We start from the raw sequence: 21,898 nt of genomic DNA, 5'->3' as shown, positions 1-21,898 counted from the left end.
TGTTCCAGGGGCTGTGGCTCAAATGGGTGCAAAGCCTGCTGAGATCGCAGTCATGATGGGGGAGAGGAGAGATCTGGGTGTACGGGTGACCAGGCCACAGGGCTGGCCCTTCAAGGTAGGGGAGGGTCAGGGATCAACAGGTCAACACACAGTGTCTCAAGTGTTGGTGGCATCAGGTGTGACTCACGCTGGTGTGGTCCTCTAGGAAATGTGATGGGAGAGAGGGGTAAATGCTAAGGGCAAAGCGAGAGTTCCAGCCCAGCTAAGGACCAGGCTGTGACCCCTGGGAAATGGAGAGCTGGACCAGACACAAGGCAGAAGCCCAACCCCCAATACAGGAACAGGACCGAGGGGGCAAAGGGAGCCAGGGTGACTTGACGTTGTCACAGGTGCCCTGGGCTCCCCCAGATGCCAGGCCAGAGGTAGCACAGCACCTCAGATTCTTTCTACTGGTAAAACTAGGTCTAGAAAATCTTTCTTTCTCTGTCCAGGGCTGCTCAGGTGCTGGGTGGGGCAAGGCCTCAGTGACTTCAGCCAAGCAGGGACAGGGCACCTGACGCCAGCATCCCTGCAGGCTGGAGGGCGTTCTATGGCCCACTGTGTGTGGCTTTGCAGAGAGCCTGGGCTTAGGGGGTCCCAGGTGCTGGGGATGGCCGAGTGTACCACCCTAACCACTATGCATGATGGTACTGGGGTCTGCTGTCCCCCACCCTAGACTCCAGGTGCCACCCTCTGCCTCCCTGGAGTGGGGTGAGGTGGGCCCTTTAGCAGGAAGGGGCAGCGGGCACGCACACAGCAGGACTGGGTGGAGGCATACTTTTCCATAGCAGGCCCGAATTAAGGCTGTAATGCAGCCACTTTTTATAGCTGAAGTCACTGCTTGCCATTTGTGACGATTTAAAAAGCATTTTCACTGGATTTATGGCCAGAAGAGGAGAGGGACACTTGCTATTTCAAGCTGATTTGGATAAACAATTGTGCAACAAATGCATTTTTAATGAGACGCTTATCATTCCTGTCTGCAAACATTTTACTCGCCTCGTGCCCCTAGGGGTTCCGGGCTCCGTGGAAGCCCGACCCCCCCACCTCTCCTTGGGCAGTGGGGACGCGTGGGGTGCGGGTGGCATGTCTGGAAGGACCGAAGCAGCATCACACAACGGGTGGAAGTAGGTTTGTTCTCACCTCCGTGTCTCTGCCGTCCTCATCTGCCTTTTCCTCCTGGTTGATGCACTGCATTTTAGCAAAATCAAAGCCCAAGTTGAAAGCTTTCCATGGAACCTCAGATCTGCTCCTTTCTTCTTTCTTAAGTCTTGATTTCTTTTTTTTCTAATGGAAAAAAGGAAATCAAGCAGACACCAGGATCTGAGGCACTAAGAATCTGTCAGCTCAGCCTGGGACATGCTGAAGGAGGGGTCAGCCCTCTTGCTAGCCCGGGAGCATGGGGGTGGGAGATGGAATAGGGACTCTTTCCCAGGAGGCAGAGCAGCTCTCCCCTGGAGGAGACGGCCAGGAGTTCCTTCCTTCTTCTGTGGGGGAAGGAGCTTTAGAAGGTGCCAGTTTCCCCTCTCTCCCTCTCTCCTGCCCAGGGCTGAACCCGTGCTCACCCGCATTAAGGAGAACCGGAAACGGATCATCTCGCCATCCTTTGACAACATCAAATACGACAACTTTGAGATAGAAGAGTACCCGCTGGCCGCTCAGGGCTTTGACTGGGAGCTGTGGTGCCGCTACCTAAACCCCCCTAAGGCCTGGTGGAAACTGGAGAACTCCACGGCCCCAATCAGGTAAAGCATTCTTACCTGGGGGTCTCTCTGTCTTGTCTTCCAGGCAAGGGCTCCCCTCCCAGCCTGACCCTTGTTTCCCAAACTCCAGCTGCATCGGCAAGTGACCTTCAGTCACAGCTTACAGCCTTTGACGATCCCTTTTAAAAGAGCTGTGGCACCCAGAATCCATTCAGAGCCTCAGAGTTACTCATTTCAGCACATCGCTCTGGGACACTTGCTGGGCGCCAACTGCTGTGCTGGGGATACAGAGTGATCAAGACTCGATTCCTGCCCCCAAAAGCCTGGAGTCTAGTGAAAGCAGAGAAAACAATTGGAATAAAATAAGTGGGATCACAAATTATTCCCCATGCTGGTGGAAAGTGCATGAAAATTGGGGAGAATCCTTTTTGGAGCCTGTAGAATTCGCATTTGTTTTTTCTTAAGGGCAAGTAGGAGATTGCAAGGTTGGGGCAGGGACACTCATATTCAAAGGAGCAGAGTGAGTTCATGGGCACAGAGGAAGTTCAAAGGGACCGGAAGGAGGAGGACAGCGAGCGGGGAGCCCCAGGCAATGAGGCCGGAGGGGCGGAGAGGCAAGACCAGACGCCACAGCACCGTGTATGCTTGGCTGATGTTTGAGCTTATCCTGTAGGACTCAGACAAAAGTGGCTTCAAACTGCCATTCAAAGATCCCAAACTCTTTCTGCCTTTGCTGCTGCCTTCAGAGACACCCAAGTGACTCCTCTACGTGGCCTCTATTCTATGGGTCAGGACTCCTGAAACAGCCATCCCCGCCAGCCTTTATTTCTATCTGGCTAATCACAGATCAGGTGCCTTCATGCTCCCTTCTGATGCCACACAGATGGCATCAGAAGGTGGCCTAGGGGACAGTTCCTGGAATGAAAGAAGAGATTAGAAACTGTTGTTGCTTTGTATTACGTGAGGGAGAAAGATTACGCAAAATTTAATTGAAAGTGAGAGATTACTATCTGAGATGGCATTTTTCCTTGCCAGAAGGAAAAAACTCTATTCATGTTTAAAACAGGATAGAAGGGCTTCCCTGGTGGCGCAGTGGTTGAGAGTCTGCCTGCCAATGCAGGGGACACAGGTTCGAGCCCTGGTCTGGGAGGATCCCACATGCCGCAGAGCAACTGGGCCCGTGAGTCACAACTGCTGAGCCTGTGCGTCTGGAGCCTGTGCTCCGCAACAAGAGAGGCCGCGATAGTGAGAGGCCCACGCACCGCGATGAAGAGTGGCCTCCGCTTGCCACAACTAGAGAAAGCCGTCGCACAGAAACGAAGACCCAACACAGCAAAGAAAAAAAAAAAATTAATAAACTCCCACCCCCAACATCTTCTTTAAAAAAAAAAAAAGGATGGAAGAGAACCCCACCTAGCTTTCCTGCGGTTGTCTCTGTCACCTGTCTGTTAGGCCTCTGCCACACTTATGTGGTTAAATATTTGCTGGGAGGTCGCGGTGTACAAGGGCCTTTTACACACATGGTCTCATCTGCTCTTCATCATAACCCGATGACAGCTCACTCATTGTGTCATTCCAGTTTTACAAGATGAGGAAAGAAAGACTGACAAAGGGGAATGACCCTGCCAAGGCTCCAGCCAGTGCAGCCAGGATCCAAACCCAGATCAGCTAGATTCCGTACCTAGTGTCATCCTCCTAGGCACCCACTGTTGAGCTAGGAACTGGTGTGGCTGAATTCTACCCCCAGTTCTGTTGACTGCTATTGGAGGGAAATATGCCATAACACAATGAGCGGTCTTGCAGTAGACTGCACTGGTATTAGCTGCTTCTGTTCCGGGCATCGCTAAATGTATCAGCCTAGACTTAGTCAGTAGACCCACATTCTAGGTCCTTGACAGAGAATATCATCTCAGCCTCAAATATTCCATCACCTAATTTTTATCAAAATCCTAACTGAGAGAAATTATATTAATGGAAGATTTTGAAAGAACATTCTTGGTTTATACCTGGATGAAGACAGCCCACAGAAAGCTGTGGGTTATACAAGTGTATCTTGCCCACCTTGGAGCTGCGCTTTAGTGCTTTACCCCCACGTGATGTAAGCTATAAAAAGAGCCCAGAGATATCTTCTGTTGCGTTCTAAAGGGATGGCTTTAAGCTTGTTGTCCTCTACATCCCAAAGTGACCCCTTTAAGAAGACTGACATGAGAAATTTCTTTCAAACTGAAAGGCCTGCTATTCCTGAGGAATTAGTATGACATTTCTACATGGGAACTGTAAGTCTTACTTCTAAGACCATATGTGTTCATTTTCACCTTGGCCACCAGGAAGCTCAGGGTCAACTTTGTGGGTCCACTTTAAGAGTCATGAAAGAAGACACATGCATTCTAACCAGGCTCTAATTTTTGGTGGAATTTTAGTCTTTTCAGACATTTATCTATTTTTTTCAATGTATTTTACATTCTCTTGTAAGCTATTTCTAACCCTTTTGGGAATCAGAAGATATAAATCAGAAACACTTTCAGGCTGAGTAGGTCCACTTAATACCCTAGGCAGTTAATAAGTAATGAAGACTGAGGGGGCCTGTGCTCTTCTCAGAGTACTGTTTTAGATTCTGTTCTTTCCCTGACTGGGTCTGGCCGTTTAGGGAAGGCCCCCTACTCTGTATCCCAGAATGCCCTGCCCTGCTCAACATTTGAGATATGGGGATATATGTTTATGTATAACTGATTCACTTTGTTATAAGCAGAAACTAACACACCATTGTAAAGCAATTATACTCCAATAAAGATGTTAAACAAAACAAAACACATTTCAGTAACATCAAGGAAAAGGCGGAGAGTCCACTCTGCAGGGCTGATGTTTTAAAACCACCATGCGTTTAGAGGGGGGATTGTCTGGGCTTCTTCAATGTGCAAGTGCATCTTTTAAAGTGATCTTTTGAGTACCAGTTATGTCCCAGAGGTTTTCAAGTGCTTTACATTATTTAATTTAACCCTTGTGAGGTTATAGTTGATTCTATTTCATAGATCTGGAATCAGAGGCTCAGAGAGTCTAGGGAACTTCTTTCAGAGATGCACAGGCAGAATGGGGAAGCTTTCCCCTAGCATTCACCTCTAAAGCCAGGTCACACGTCCCCGCCACCAGAGTAGGAACTCGGCCTAAAGGAGCGGTGGCTTGAGGTGGATTGACTGTCCTGGATGCCTGCGGTCTGTGGAAGCTGAGGCCATTCAGAATAAAAGGCTGTAATTTGAAAGCAGGAGGGGCAGGGACCCCAAGGCACCAGTCTCTGCCCAAGCAGCCTCCTGCCTCAGCATTCTCCAAAGAAATGGCCTGCGAAATGGCTGTTTCTCCACCTTGATGAGATTACAATCTCAAAGATGGGTCCATTTGCATTTGAGTGACAGTTTTCTCATCACTAAGGATTCTTCATTTCTCCTTTTCTTTCCCTCCAATTCCTCAGCCACCAGCTGATAAAATGCTACGCAGGGGCTAGAAGCGGTAGCAGCGTGCAGTGGAACAATTCAGAGTAATTTGTGTAAGATGATGCTTTCAGCAGAGAAGCAGCCCACATGCGCTCGTGCTGATTCACCTAATGTTAATCTCTCCTCGTGACGTTCTGCATCGGATGTCTGTACACAGCCATGTATCCCGCGCTTACACTCGCTAAGGAAAGGCCTTCCAGCTTCTGGACCCACAAGCTGTTGACGTGTTGCTCCAGCCTAAGATCCCTGCTGAATTCCAACCCAGACCAGCTAGCTAGGCCGTGCCTGTTAGATATCTCCCCCTAGTGACCCACAGTCACTTTAAGATCAGTTTTCCCAGCATGGACTCCCTCTTCCTTCTGAAACCAGCTTCTTCTCTATCCCCCCTATTGATGGGTGGTCCCCACTCCACCATCACCCAAGCAGAACGCCAGCTGGCATCCAGATTCCTCCCCTTCTCTCATCTTCATAGTTCATCTGTTTCAAAGTTCTGCTGCTTTTACCTCAAAATATGTCTTTAAATAATCTCTGTCTCCGGTCCTGGTACTCTGGTCCAGGTCTTCATCATTGCCCATCTGGATATAGCAACAAGCTTCCCAACTGGATTCCTCGATTTCTACCCAATCTCCTCCGATCTCAATCACCCCACAGCTGCCTGAGTATTCTTTTTCCAAACACAGATCTGCTTATACCACTGTCTGCTTAAAATTCTTCTTTGACACTCATTTACCTACAGATAAAATCCAAATGATTTACTATGCTATCCAAAGCCCCAACTCGTCTCTCTAAAGGGACCAAGGTGAAGGGTGGGAAAGTTGGTGTGGGTGCCCGGGTAGAAACAAAAACTGGCTATGCAGTTCAGAGTGCAGGGGTCAGGGCAGCCAGAGATACAGTCATGCAGTGTCGACTGGTAGGCTGAGCACTACTTCTCTGGGCTGACATACATGCAAGCACCACCGGAAGTGATGGCTGGTCCCAGGACACAAGCTGTCTCCCACTGCCCTGCTGAAACAATCTCCCTGGAATAGCTGGTGAGGGTGGACCCAGGAGGGCCTCTTGGAGAGCAAGGCTCACACCAGTTCTGGCAGCAAACGAAGGGAGAGGACCAGATCCTCCTGGCAGGAAGGCAGCACTGCCCTTACTGCTCTGGCGGCCCCCATGAGACAGCCCCTCTGCTAACCACTGGCCATCTCCCCATGCCCTGCAGGAGCCCTGCACTCATTGGCTGCTTCATTGTGGACCGGCAGTACTTCCAGGAGATCGGCTTACTGGATGAAGGCATGGAGGTCTACGGAGGCGAGAACGTCGAGCTCGGGATCAGGGTGAGCAGGGTTTCCCACCCGTAGGGCGTGGCTCAGCTCCCCAGAGGGTGAATGAGTCCAGGAGTGGAGAAATGGGGCTCAGGGTTGAGGGTGGTGGACTGATTCTGGACGTCCAGTGCCTAACCTTGGTCCATGTGTATGTGATCAGGGCTGGTGGGGATGGGATAGAGACACAGGTAGGGACCTATAGAATTTTCAGGAAGAAAAGAACATCAGAAACTACTTTGGCTGGGGTGGGGACATGGGAGATTTGAGCTCCCAAATCAAGGGTGACATCTTGGCTAAAATCAAACACAGACTTCTCAGGGGTGAGCAAAGGGGTGCTCCAGGAAGGGGCTGCTGAACAGGAGGGACCCTCAGAGTCACTTCCTTATACTGTCACCTCCCTTTGGGATTTCTCACTCTGTTATTCTCCATCTCCCCCACAGTGGCCAACAGAGCCTTCCTAAAGACTTTGTCAAGAGAGGGCTCCAGAGAAATAAACTCACGGGGAATAAACAGCAAAACACAGCCAGGCTCACTCCATGTGGGTTTCTGACCCACCACGTGTTGGTCAGACCCTCAGGCCCGTACATGCCTCACACTACTTTCCAGAGATATCCGCCATCCTGCCCCAAGGTACAGGGCCCTTTGCAGTTATCAACGTGCGGTGTGAATCCACACCAGGTACAATTTAATCTCTCATCCTACAGGAACATTTCCAAGGCTCTGGCCCCTTTCCCTCGGCCCATGCAAAGATAACTCCAAAATGAACCCCATCCCTATAACTGAGGGACACATTAGGTCCCTTGGCAGGTGACAGAAATGTGATCATGGATACAAGGAAGGACCTCGTCCACTACAGGGAAGCCCACCCCTCTGTCTAGGCTGTGGTCCTAGCCTCATGAAGAAACCAACATGCAAGCTGTGCTTGTCCTCACAATGCCCCCCACGGTCCTCTCCACAGGGCTCTTTAAGCAGCCTGGCACACCATGTGCTACAGGCTCGCCAGCCCCTGGCCAGCCCTTGTACCTGCTGGTGTTCATGGCAATCATCTGAGATGTTCCCCCTCGCTGCCTGCCCTCCATGCAGTCCACCAAGTATCTGCCTGGTTCCCACTAGTGACCCCATTCTTGCCCATTTGGCCTTAGTGTCTGTATCTGGCGTCTCTTGTTCCTAATCTTTTAGTGCCCTCTCAAGGACTCCAGCTTGAGTACACCCTCCTTACCTCCTATCTCCAACCCACTGGGCAGTCAGCTGTCCCTGGACAGTCCTCGCCCTGCCCTGAGGGGAGACTGGGCACCTCCAATGAGCATCTCACAATACCTCCAATAGCCTGGCAGGCAGTGTGGGCCTGACTTGTCACCCAGACTTAATACTAGGGCTTTGAGGTCTGGCGGCAGGAGCAGCTTGCCTGAAGCCGAGCTTAGGAAACGATTCCAGACACCTGTTTTCACTGAAACCCAGAGAAATCTCTTTGGAGACAGTCAAGATGCATGGGCTTATTGGGGAACTAATATATTCATAGAGGACAGAGGCTGCATAATCACCCTCGCTTCTCCGCTCTCCCTACACTGGTCATTTATTCACCATTTGCATCCTCACCATCTCATTTCCGCACGTTCCTGGATAAATGCTTGCTCCCAAACATAATATTTTTTACTAGGAGCTGCTGCTGGGAATTGGCTGAGCGGGCAGGACCGCCTCCAGTCACTTATGTTCTCTGGGTAAAAATGTCTAGGAATGGAGAAAGGAATTAGATTTGTGAACTGTGCTTCCAGCACGTATGTGAGTCAATCACGGAGTGGTGGGAGGCTCCTGGCTTTTTCTTGCCTAGATTATAAAGCTGCTCTGGAGTGTGGGCCTGGGTGAGGCTTTCAAATACTTGTTTAAAATTTGGGGGTTTGATGCTTGGGGTGTAAAATACAGTATAAAATGTTGCCTAGCTTTTTTTTCTCTGTCTCTTCCCTCCCCTTTGACAGAGGTGAAGTATCATGGAGTTGAAGGAAAGGTGGCTTTTAAAGCAGGGACCCAACAACTTGTTGGCTGGTAGAGCTGAGGACAGAAGGAGGGGCTAGTTAATTTGAATTTCAATTCCAGGTCCCCGCTAAAGGGATACAGAACCTCCAGCCATCTTCAAAATAGATGTTCCCATTTTGTGTGGTTATTAGTGTTTTTCTTTCATGTTTATGAGTTAACATCTCAGTGCCTCACTTTCTCCATCTAGGATCTCCCTTCGGTTACTCCCCAGGATTATATGTAAAAATGAGAGACATTGCTTTCCTCCCCTCATTTATTTAGAGGCAACTTATTCAAAGTCCTTACCCATTTGGAACACAGAAATAGAGCTGTTTGCACAATTATTCATTACCTGCTCTGGTACTTTACTTATATAATCCATCTACAAAACACCCTAAAAAGTAGCTGTTATCATAATACTCCTTTTTTCAGATGAGAAAATTGTGAAATAAAGAGCTTACATAATATGTTCTCAAGGTCATATGACTTATAAGAGGTAGAGAAAAGATTCAACCCCAGATCTTTATGATTCAAAAGCCTCGCTAGCTAGATATACCACAGTGACCTAGGGATAAAAGTCCTTTGAGCATTCCCAAAAGAGTATTACAATGTCCATGCAGTAATTTTCTTCTACTTTACTCACAGTTGTGTCTACTGAGTCCTCATTTAAAGCCTTATTCTTATTTTGCACTCAATTCTAATAAGCCTTTTTTTCCCCCCAGTTTATAAGTCCACGACTCAGTGGGGAAAAGAAGAACTGCTATGGGCAAGCAGAATGAAAAGCGTGAGAAGTAAGAGCTGACATTGAATAGGAGACAGACTATACAGATGATGGCTATAAAATACTAGAATATATAAGAAAGTATTCAAGAGCTGGCAAGGAATTAAGAAGTTGTTAGAAACTGTTATCTGTTCGGTTGAGTCCCCTTTAAAATATGCCGAAATTCTAACCCCCTGTACCTGTGAATTTGATCTTATTTGGAAATAGGATCTTTGCAGATATAATCAGGTTAAGATGAGGTCATACTGCATTAGGGTGGGCCCTAATCCAATATAACTAGTGTCCTTATAAGAGAAGGAAAATCTGGGCACAGACAGACACTGAGGGAAGATAATCATGTGAAGATGGAGACAGAGATTGGAGTTATGATGCCACAAACCACAGAATGCCTGGGGCTACCAGAAGCTGGAAGAGGCAAGGAAGGATCCTCCCCTAGAGGCTCTGGGGAGAGCATGGCCTACAAATAACTTGATTTCAGACTTCTAGCCTTCAGAACTGTGAGAGAATACATTTTTTGTAGTTTTAGGTGATCCAGTTTGCTGTGCTTTGTTATAACAACCCAAGGAAATCAATACAGACACCGAAAGCTAAGTGAAAGTAGGAATCAGAGAAAGCCTGAGTCCATTATATTTGAAGAACGTGATGATTTGAAGTTTGTGATTTCCCAGTTTCATGGAGTATACAGAGGACAGGATACAAAGCCTAAGGCTTGACCAGCATTAAGAATCTAGTAAAATATTCCCTACCCTTTACCTCCCATAAAGCTGGAACTGCAAAGGCCCATTATCTGAGTATAAAGATGGGCTAGAAATACTCCCACCCACATTTTCATCATTAGAGTGAAAATTGCCTGTCTCAATCTTGTGCTAGGAGGAAAGGAAAAATTCTCTTCTGTGAATCCCTCCCTTGGATCTATCATTCAAAATCAAAATACTTCATGGTTCAGAAAATCTTGAGAGGAGAATTTAACTTAAAGCTGTTAGAAGTTCTTAGGCAACTGCAAAAGTGTACATGAATCCTCTCTGGGAAAAACCCCTTTAACCCAAGCCACAAAACTTCTCACAGCTAGAGTTCCAAGGAATGTGAGTTCAGTTTTTTTTTGTTTTGTTTTTTTTTAAATCATGAAACAGACAAGGGAAAAAGAAAGAACCAAGAGCAAACACCAGCAAAAGCATTAGATAGCCAAATGTGATCTACAAAGTCTTCAAGTATTGAATCTATCAGAAGTAGGATATCAAATAAGTTGTATAATATATTTAAATAAATAAAAAGAGATTGAAATTATGAGTAAGAAGCAAGGGACTATAAAAAGACCAGTCATATTAGTATAAAAATAGAATTTCAAACATGAGAAATACAAAAATGTGAATTGAAAGCTTAATAGATGAATTAAACAGCTAGATGGATATTGTTAAAGGAAAAAAAAATTGAGTAAACTGGAAAACAGAGCTGAAGAAATTATTCAGCATTACCCCAGGAAGACAAAGACAAAAATATGAAAGAAAGAGGTTGAGAGACATGTAAAAATGAGAGGGAGTGTCTAATATCTTAGAATTCCAAATGGAGATGATAGAAAGAGGATTAGACAAAAGCAATATTTGAATATATAATGACTGAAAATGTTCCCATACTGATGAAAGACACCAATCCTCAGATTCAGGAAGTCAACCTATCCAAAGCAGGATAAATACAAAAATATTCACATTTAGACATATCGTAGTGGAACCACAGAAAGCCAAAGACAAAGGAGATCTTACAGCAGTCAGAGAGAAAAGATAGACTACCTAAAATTTAATGATAATTAGAATAACAGTGGATTTTCCAATGGCAATAATGGAATCCAGAAGACCATGAAATAATATCTTCAATATGCTGAGAGAAAATATCAACTTTTATATGTATACTCAATTTTAAAAATCCTTCAAAAATAGGGAAGAAGAAAGCCATTTTCTGACACACAAAAACTGAGTTTGGTACTAACAGATCCTTAATAAAATAAATTTTAAAAGACATCCTTCAGGTATAAGGAAAATGAGCCAAGAAGGAAATCTGAGATAAAAAGAAGAATAATTAGCTCATATATGAGTAAATCTAAAGAAATATTCATGGTAAATAATGTATTGCAAAGTTATAAAAACAAATTAAAACTACAGTTTATGATGACAATTGCAAATAAATTGGGGGTGATTGTAAATAAAGTGCCCTAAAATGCCTATATTATTAATGAAGATGGAAAAGATTCTGGTTGACTTTAAATTCTGATAAATTAACCATACTAAAATTTCTTGGGGGGCCATGAAAATCATATGTATAAAAAGTATAACTTCCAAAGTAGTAGAGGGGAAAAATGAAATATGAAAATGGTAAGAAAGAGAAATAAAACAGGTGGTACAAGAAAAAAACATATAAAATGGTAGAAATAAATCCAAATATATCAGTAAATATGGTAAATTTACATGGGCCAAATTAAAAGACTAACATTTTTAGACTAGATTTTAAAGAAATATCTGTAGGCTCTTTATCAATATAAACCTGAAATATAATAATACAGAAAAGTTAAGATATAAACGAATGGAAGAAGTCATAACAGGTAAATACCAATCAAAAGAAAGTTGCTGTAGTTATGTTAATATTAGAAGAAATACCATTACAAAATACTTTAGAATAAATAAAGAAGATTTCTACAAGATGATAATATGTTAAGCCCATCAGGAATATATAACAGTTGTAAGTTTTTACGTGCCTAACTGCACAGCTTTAATTTATATGAAGTAAAAATGGATAGAATTTCAAGGAGACATCAACATCACCACTAATGTAGTTGAGGATTTTAATAAATTTTCCCAGTAATTGATAGACCAACATAATTAATAGTTTGAATCAAATGGGCATATATACAACACTGCATCTAACAACTACAAAATTGAACAATTTCAAGGGAGTAACGTCACATAAAACATGTTATCCGACCATGATGGAATTAAATTAAAAATCCATAACTAAAAAGTATAGGCAGAAGCCATATTTTTGGAAATTGTGAAACATTTCTGAATAACTCATAGGTCAAAGAAGAAATTATACTAGAAATTTGAAAATATTTTGAACTGAAGGATAACAAATATACTACATATTACGTTATGTGAAATGCAACCAAAATAGCACTTAAGAAAAATTGTAAATCAAAACAGTATGGTATTGGCATAAAATCAGACACATAGATCAATGGAACAGTATAGAGATCCCAGAAATAAACTCATGCATAAATGGTCAATTAATTTACAACTAATGAGCCAAGAATATACAACAGAGAAAAGATGACCTCTTCAATAAATAGTATTGGAAAAACTGGACAGCCATATGCAAAATAATGAAACTGGACCATTATCTAACACCATACACAAAAATTAACTCAAAATGGATTAAAGACCTGAGCGTAAGACCTGAAATCATAAAACTCCTAGAAGAAAACATAGGCGGTAAGCTTCTTGACATCTGTATTTTCAAAGCTCTTTCCCTACAGTTATCCTGTTTAATGTACACAGCAATCAAGTGCTATAGGCAAGCCAGATATTATTATCCTAATAGTGTTATACAATTTAAAATGTTTATATTGGCCAAAAAAGTTAATTCATTCTATGGTTTATTATCTTATTATTAAAATCATTATTTTAGCAACAAAGTTAACAAGAAATCAATTTAAGTACTCTGTAATCTATAAAGTGCTCTATACTAAACATGATCATATCTATTATTATTATACATGTAGATGTATATGTTGCATAAATATACAACCATACGTTTCATATAGTGCTTTATTTTTTTAAGCATGCTTTAACTTGTAAGGAGTATTGTAGTCCTACTATAAGCAAGTCCCATTGCTTGGGGCTTGGTGACAGTCACCAAAATTCAAAGTACTGCATTAGAGCATACAGTTGGCTAAACCTAGATTATAAGCCTCTGCTTAGTTGCCAGGGGTCAGGGACCCTTTCAGGTTCCATGGGCCCAAGTATTACACATGATGTGGTCCCTCATATAGGAAGGGAATTTAGAACCTTAGAATTTAGGTACAAATGTTCTCTAAAACATGTAATATAATATCTAGGATATTGTACTCCATATCCCAAATATTTTATCATAAATGGGATTTTTAAAAAAACCTCTTTATTATGAACAACTTCAAACATATCCAAAAATAGAGAGAACAGTATAATAAATCCCCTTGCATCCATCACCCAGTATCAACATTATCAACTCATGGACAATTTGGTTTTAATCTCTGTCCCTACCCAATCCTCCCCAACTCCAGTTATTTTGAAGCAAATCTCAGACATTATATCATCAAAAAAAATTTCATTATGCATCTAAAATAGAGAAGAACTTTTTAAAAGAAACATGATCACAATACTATTTACATCCTAAAAGAATTCCTTAATACCATCAAATATTCAATCAGTGTTCAAATTTCCCCCAATTCTCTCATAACATTTTTTTACTTTGTTTTACAATTGTTTCTTGAATCAAGATCCAGTTGATTGATATATCTTGCAAGTCTCTATTAATCTACTGGATTTCTTTCTCCATCTCTTTTTTCTCCTTGTAATTTATTTTTAAAGAGATCAGGTTACTTGTCCTGTGGAGACTCCCACAGTCCAGATTTTCCTGATTGCTTTCCCCTGATGTCATCTCACATGTCCTTCTGTTCCATATATTTCTTCTACATTGCTAGTTAGACCTAGAGATGTAGGTTCGATTTTGTAGCAAGAATGTTTCATAGGCAGTACGCGTGTACTTTTATCACAAGGTACTTAATGTCTTGCTGTCTCTTTATCCTGTTTCATTGCTACCTCTAACATAAACATTTTGCTTTACTTTACACTTTAAAAAAATAAAAGGGAATATGTATATATTTACATCTCCTCTTTCTTAGATAAATGCTAGTATGCTATGCACACTTTTCACTATTTTGGTTTTTTATTATATAAATTTTTTTTCTGAAGACTACTCTGTAATAGTATATAGGGGTATTCCTTATTGTTTTTTCATAGCTGCATGGTATTCCAATGAATGCACATTCCATGATTTATTCTACCAGTTTCTTGTTGAGGACATAGTGCTACAATGAATTGTCTTGTGCATACAGTTTTTCATATTTTTCTGGATTATTGTTTGAATAGGTTCCTAAAAGTGAAATTGTGAGGTCAAAGGGCAAATGCATGTGTAATTTTGCTAGACGTCATCAAATATCCTTGCAGAGGGGTAGTATTTTTCCCACCAGGAATGATGAAGGTGCCTGTTGCCTCACAGTCAACCAACAAAGTATGTTGTGGAATATTTGGGGTGTTGCCAATCTGACAGATGAGAAGTGGCTTTCAGAGTAGTTTTAATTTGCATTTCGCTTATTAAGACGTAGGCTGAACAGCTTTTCACATGATTAAGGCCATTTGCATTTCTTTTTTCCATGAGCTTTTCATATCTTTGGCCCATTTTCCTGCAGGACCGTTAATCTTTATTTTTAGAGTCTCTTTACACATTAGGGATGGTAATACTTTACCTATCATATACATTGCAAATATTTTCTCTCAGTGTGTTACCTGTTTTTTGTTACTTGTCTTTTAATTTTTCTTCTGGTGTTTTTTTGCCATGCAAGTTTTTTTTTTGTTGTTTGTTTGTTTTAATGTAAGCAAAGGTCTTTTTCCTTCTTGCTTCCAGAGTTTAGACAGAGTAAAGTTTACCCACTATAAGGGTAAAGAAAAATTCACCTATGTTTTTTTCTAATACTTGTATGGTTGTATTTTTTACATTTTAATCTCTGACTCATTCAGAATTGATCCTGATGTATGGTGTGAGGAATGGACCCAATGTCTTATTTTTCTATATGGGCATCCAGTTATCCTAACACCTTCTATTTAAAATTACATCTTTTCCTCACTGGTTTGCAATACTACCTTTATCATAGACTAAATTGCCGTACATATTTGGGTCTGTTTCTGGATTTTCTATTCTAGCTCCATTAATCTGTTAGTGTATTCATATACTAATGTCACACAGTTTTAATTATGTAGCCTTTATATTGTTTGTAAGTTCAAACTTAAAAATGTTTGTAAGTTATATTAAGTTTGTAAGTTGGATTCTGGCTTGCCAACTGTGTATCATGGAGATCTTGGATTCAAAGGAAGAGAAGATCTGTGAGAGACAGAAATATCACCTTTCCCACTTCCTTCCTATCTAGACTTTAAAATACTTAATGTCAAGATTTATGGCTACTTAATTTTCACACTGATGCTTGGAACCTAGTATGTGCTCAATGAATAGGTTTCAAATTTGAAGGCCAGTCAAGTGTAAGAGAATTTATTCTATATATCTCAGAAAGTTAGAGCCATGAACAGTGGGATGGATGTAGTTATCAATTCGATATGAGAAACAAATATTAGAATCATAAAAAGGAAGGGATGCCTAATGGAATCGTGAGCTCCCTATATTAGGACATGAACATGACCACCCCTCGGTATTACTAGAAAGAGATGAGATTTATGACCAAAATACTAATAGTTAATAGTAGTGTAGCAGTAATTATATGTGAGCTACTGTCCTAAGTGCTTTACATGTATTAACTCCCTTAATCCTTGCAGCAACCTTGTAATGTAGAATCTTTTATTACCCCCACTTCCAGGAGGGTATACTGAAGCACAGAGAAGTGATATAACTTGCCCTAGGAAAATGGTAGGACATATATACACTACCAAATGGAAAATAGCTAGCTAGTCGGAAGCAGCTGCATAGCACAGGGAGATCAGCTCGGTGCTTTGTGTCCACCTAGAGGGGTGGGATAGGGAGGGTGGGAGGGAGATGCAAGAGGGAGGGGATATGGGGATATATGTATATGTATAGCTGATTCACTTTGTTATAAAGCAGAAACTAACACACCATTGTAAAGCAATTATACTCCAATAAAGATGTTAAAATGGTAAAGCTGAGATTTCAACCCAGGAAGAGTGGCTTCAGAAACCATTATGCCTTATATAGATAGGCATAGTGTAGTGGCTTTCAGTAAGAAATCAGATCAGATTTCTCATGATCTCCTTGTGGGTTCATTTATGTGTGTATTCATTCATTCATTCTTGCCAGGTGCTGGGAAACTGGAGGTGAATGACATAGACCTTGTCTTTGAGTGGCCCTCAGTCTAGCGGGAGAGACAACCACCCCCCCATCTTCTAAGTATCAATACTAATCTAACAGATTATAGAAAATGTCATGAGCTTAAACAGGATGTTTTGACCCCTTCCTCCATTGTGACTTTAAGGACTTCTGTGTTTTTTGATCTACCAATGGCGACTGTAGTAAGTATACAGCTCAGAGAAACGGCTGACACTATTTCTTGTGAGAGTTCTAAAAAAAAAAAAAATGCAAACTATTATTCTTTTTCCAAATTATGAGTAGTAGTAAAGATCATCAACACGAACTAAAGCAACAAACAAAAATGAACACAGTAAAAATTTTAAAAGCTAAAAAATTGATTGAAGAAATGAATAGTAATATAATTTACATCTGCAAAATTTGATTCAGGAAAACTAAACTTGGTTGAAATCATGACCACAAAAAAAAACTCTGTGATGGAGGCCATAATTGTAAAAAAGATGTAGATTTTAAAATTGCTGATAGATAAGTCATATCTTAGTTGTAAAATCAATGCAAAAAAGTATTAACCCCATGAAAATAAGTCTAGTAAAATAAAATTAGAAAATTAGCATAAAAGGAAATATATTTTAATTACATTATATAGAAAATTGACCAAGAGAATTAAAGTCCCTTAATGATATTTATTCCAGAAAATACTTCCTGGATGAAAATTCATCATTGTGAATATAATTCGGATTGAAGCACTAAGTAAGGCATAACCCAGTGCTATGGATCAAAATGGCAAGGATGAAAGATGCTGTGTGCTTTACAGTACCACCCAAGAGGGAGTGACCCCTCTACCCCTGGGAGCTGGCTGAGGCTTCACAAAGGAGGCAGCATTTAGGCTGGGCCTAAGCAATGAAGGTGTGTTATTCAGGTGGGAAGAGGAGGACAGGTGTTCCAGAGAGTTGAGGTGACACGTGCAAAGTGACAGCTGAGAAAGAGCATGACTGTGGCTGAACTCTAAGGCTGGGAACTGGGGGTCTGTAACATGGGGCTAAAACAGAGGGCCAGTGACAGACAAGGTAGAGCCGTCAGATGGAGAAAAAGAGTGGTCATTGGCAATCCAGCGGGTGGCCTTCGGTGGGCTCTTTGCTCATCCTGGCTTGTCCAACATTTTCATCAGTGACTTAAGTAAAAGGAAAAGGTGAACTTACGGTGGATGACCTATTACTGGGAGAGTCCAGACAGACATTTCCTTGGTTTCTAACATTGGCCTTTCTAGGTCTGAAATGTCTAAGAGTTGGTTTAGTGACATCAACTCTTGGGCAACAAAAGATTATTATTTCATAAAGCAGATACATGCTCCACAGTTGGTAGCGGTATTAGGCCACAAGTCTGGAAGATGATGATAATATTATTAATCATAACAATAACGAGTGGAGGAACTTCCATTTATTGGATGCTATTGACCTATCACTTTGTTTATATTATCTCGTTAATTTTTATGTAAGTCCCATGAGGCCCGTGTTGTTATCCCCATTTTGTAAGTTAGGAAGCTGGAAGTAATAGGATAAAATGCCTCCCCAAATCACTCAAGATAAGAACCAGCCTGAGTGGTTTCAAGGTTCATACCTTATCACTGTGTCACGATGCTCATCCACCTCTGCCTTCAGGGTTTAAAACTGTCCATGGCATAAAGTTTAATTTCAGGAGCTAACCTGGGTCAGCATCACTTTGGAAAAGGACCACAGTACTGTTTCAGTGCTTGAGGTTTCAGCCCAAATCCCTCATGGGAGACGGGGCCTTGTTCAGACAGTACCACGCAATGTCTTCACCTGAGGTCGCAGGAGACATCAAAACTGGAGGGGGTGACAGAGACAAGAGCTGAGCTGAAAGCCAGAGTCCAGAGTGTCAGAAAGGAGGTAGATTGAGGAACTGCCAAATGAGAAGAGCTGGTAACAGGAGGCCAGAAACCTGGGTTCAGGGCGCCAGAGACACAGAGGAGGAAGAGAAAGCAAAGCAGGGGATGTAGCAACTGCCCAGAACAGGCATCGCCATTATTTGAAACTTTTACAAAATATATCTAGGGTTAAAGGGCTAGAGACTTTGCTAAAATTACTAGTGAAAGAGGCCCAAGCAAATGTATGTGTGCTTGTTAACCCTGCAGGATACTGAAGCGCCCGAGGGACCACACGGTTCTCCCCAGAGGCCTTGGGCTTAGAAGGCTGAGTAAGCTCATTGCTGACATCACCGTTGTTCTCACCCAGCCTTGGGTGAGAACAAGGACGCTAATTAAGAACACTGGATACCACGATTTTAGGCACTAGTCTCTGCCAGCACAGTGACAGAGACGTGAAAAGGAAGAGAAGGGGTGTGGGCACCAGTGTGCTCGCTCAACTGGAAAGGCCTCAGGAGACCATCAGAAGCAACATCTCATAGAAAGCCTACGCGCAGATTCTCTGACCCACCTCCCCGTCCCTGGAGACAGAGAAAATTAAACACCTTAAATTGCATTTTAGTCTGTTGCTTCTAAATGTTATGGTTGGTCCAAGCCAGCTGGAGCTAGAGTTCAGAATAACCCGCAAGCTTAGAGCAACACGTCCTTCTGGGGGGGCGGGGGATGGAGGGTGTCGTGGGCTGCCACCGTTTTGTATCATTCTTCTGTGAACTGGGATCTGCCGTGGCATCGTCCTTCAGCTGCTGTCATGGGGTAAATAAAGCCCACAGGAGGCTGCAAGCCGTACAATGGAATAACTATTCCATCTATGCCGTCTTCTGAGGCCAAGGATTTCAAGACATGAGACACGGGTTTCAAGGTTGCGGGCTTTTGTTCTTCCTAAGGGCATTTTCCCAGTGACTCAAAACTTTTTCTTTTTTTGGTACGCGGGCCTCTCACTGTTGTGGCCTCTCCCGTTGCGGAGCACAGGCTCCGGACGCGCAGGCTCAGTGGCCATGGCTCATGGGCCCAGCCGCTCTGCGGCATGTGGGATCTTCCCGGACCGGGCCACGAACCCGTGTCCCCTGCATCGGCAGGCGGACTCTCAACCACTGAGCCACCAGGGAAGCCCGACTCAAAACTTTTGCTAAGGCATTGTCCATGTGTTCCCTTAGCGCTGTGTTAGATGCTAATAGTGGTCTGAGTGCTCATTGGAGGTCAAGACGTAGCCTTTCATGGTCCTTATAAATGAGTTATTAAAGTTTGACAAAGATGGCATTGAGATTTCAAGCCCAGATGCTGAGAGATTTGGGGGTACCATTGACTAAGAAAGGGGTCTTTGGTGTAGAGAGTTGGTTTGTGGGGAAAAATGGGGCAAGTTTGATATTAGAAATAACAGTGGAAATAACCAGAAAGCTCGCATTATTCGTCCATCTATTTATTTACACAGTGAACATTTATTATGCTGCTGTGTTCTGCACTTGGCATTAGGGGAGAAATGTAATACCCGGATCTTGACTTCAGCAAGGAGCCAGAACTAAAGGTAAAGAGAAGATGTGGAGGTGAGACAGGGGATCGGGTGTGCCCATGGAAGGTACGAGGATGGAGGAGCCCAGAGAGGATGAAAGTCTGAACTAGAAAGAGATTTTAGAATTGAGCATGGGCATAGGAAATGGGGCAGGTGGCAGGGTGGTGCCCATAGTTACAGAGAAGAATTGACTAGAAAAATAAGAGCTGGGTTGGTGGAAAACCACAGATGTCATGGGAAGCATTTCAGGATTGCACTAGTCATGGTAAGATGACCACATGATAATAGCTACCATTTATTCATTGTTTACTTTGTGCTCGGTGCTTTTGTTTATTTAATACTAGACACTGTGCTGAGCTCTGGGCATACGGTGATGAACAGGATTGTCTACATTGTACCCTCTTAGAGCTTACATCCTGGTGAGTTTTATGCTGTATGTCATTTCGTCCTGAGAACCACAAGAGGCTAGAATTATTATCCTCATTTTACAGACGAGAAGACTGAGGCTCAGAGAGGTTGAGTCAGTTGCCCAGGTCCCACACAGAAAGAGTTTGGTGGAGCTGGGATTTGAACACGGTTGTCTGATGCCTAAGCCTCTAAAGCCCTGTACTGTGAGAATATGAGTGGAGAAAGGGCATCCCGATGCAAGTGGAAGAAGCCTTTGAGGGGACAGTTGGGATCAAGGGGTGGTGATAGAATACAGATTTCAAAGGAGGGATTGAGGGGGCAAGGAGTTTAGACATTTTATTTGACCAAGAATGGAGGGAGAGGGATTCCTTGAAAACTGCTTGCAGGCACAGGCCAAGTGCAAGGGCCCTGGGAAAATATGGACTTGACCTTGAGAGAGGAGTTGACATTGTCTTTCTAGGTGGTCAGCGGTAGCCAGCCCTGCTCTGTTGGAATGTGTGCCACTAGGCGTGGCCTCCTGGGACCGTGGGGCCTGAAATTCCCAGGGCCCTTGAGGTCTGAGCATCCTGGGGCCTACGAAGCCTAAACTTCCGGGATCGGGGTCTTCTCTGCTTGCGATCTCCATATGGGAGGGGAGCTTAGCGTCCCAGGCAGCCCAGAACCAATTATTCTGCCATGCTGGGTAGCCAGAAGGTATCTGAAAACATTGAGAGGAAGGCTCTTTGCCGTAGCACATTATCTTTAGCTCACCAGCCACGCAGTGACTCTGCAATTACAAAGCAGCCGTGGAACAGACACAGCTTAACAGTACGTTGTAAGTTTTATGGTTAGTAAAGATAAGTGCAAAATTTATCCCTAAAGAACAAAGCAATTAAAAAAGTACATAATGAAGCAATTACCTAGAAATGGTGGGGAGCAGAAGGAGAGGACCCATGGACAATTTTATTCTGGAAGGGTCTTCACACTTACGTTTCTTTAATTGTGTTCAATGAGAGAGCCATAGCAAAGTAAGATTAATAAGCTGCACAGAAGAGGTAACAATTGATAAAGGGGTTTGAGAGCCAAGCTGAAGAAAATGTTACCTTGTTAAAAAGTTAGGACCAAGGTGGAAAATAGCTATAAAGGCCATTATTGGGACCATTAATGAAACTTGATTATAGGCTGTGGATTAGATAATAGTAATGTCTCAATGTATAATTTCCAGATTTGGGGAAAAAAGCAAGAGCAAAAGCGTAAAAAACCTGGGAGCCAGCAATGGATGTTAAAGCTCCAGAGAGTCAGTTTCTCACTCCTTTACTTATTCTTTTTTTGTTTTGTATTTTGTCTTTCTTTAATTGAGTCTGCCTGCTGCTTTGTGTTGTGCCCTTGGAAGGTAACTTCTTTGCCACCATTACATCGTGTTTCCAATTTTCCAGGAAGGTACCACCAGGCAAGGCCAGAATCAGCTCCTCAGAATGACTGATAGAAACTGAGCAGGGACTGCCCCCGCCTTCCTTCTCCTGCCCCTCCTCCTCTTTCTCCTCCCCTTCCTCCCCCTCCTCTCCCCTTCCTCTTCCTCCTCCTCCTCCCCTTCCTCTCC

At 42.9% G+C, this 21,898-nt stretch overlaps 1 protein-coding gene across 1 annotated transcript in view; it reads left to right on the top strand.

The window, feature by feature from the left end:
• GALNT18 (polypeptide N-acetylgalactosaminyltransferase 18) overlaps positions 1–21,898 on the top strand; it is a 347,432-nt gene that overhangs the window by 240,885 nt on the left and 84,649 nt on the right. The window contains exons 5-6 of the mRNA XM_029207628.1: positions 1,587–1,784; positions 6,435–6,549. Coding sequence (XP_029063461.1) covers positions 1,587–1,784; positions 6,435–6,549 — 313 coding nt within the window. The remainder of the gene's footprint in view (positions 1–1,586; positions 1,785–6,434; positions 6,550–21,898) is intronic.

This window comes from Monodon monoceros, unplaced genomic scaffold (assembly GCF_005190385.1).
Source record: "Monodon monoceros isolate NGI ecotype Baffin Bay Population unplaced genomic scaffold, NGI_Narwhal_1 Super_Scaffold_7, whole genome shotgun sequence".
Lineage (NCBI taxonomy): Eukaryota > Metazoa > Chordata > Mammalia > Artiodactyla > Monodontidae > Monodon > Monodon monoceros.
Note: the sequence above shows the minus strand (reverse complement) of the source record. Positions and strands in the feature narration are given on the sequence as shown.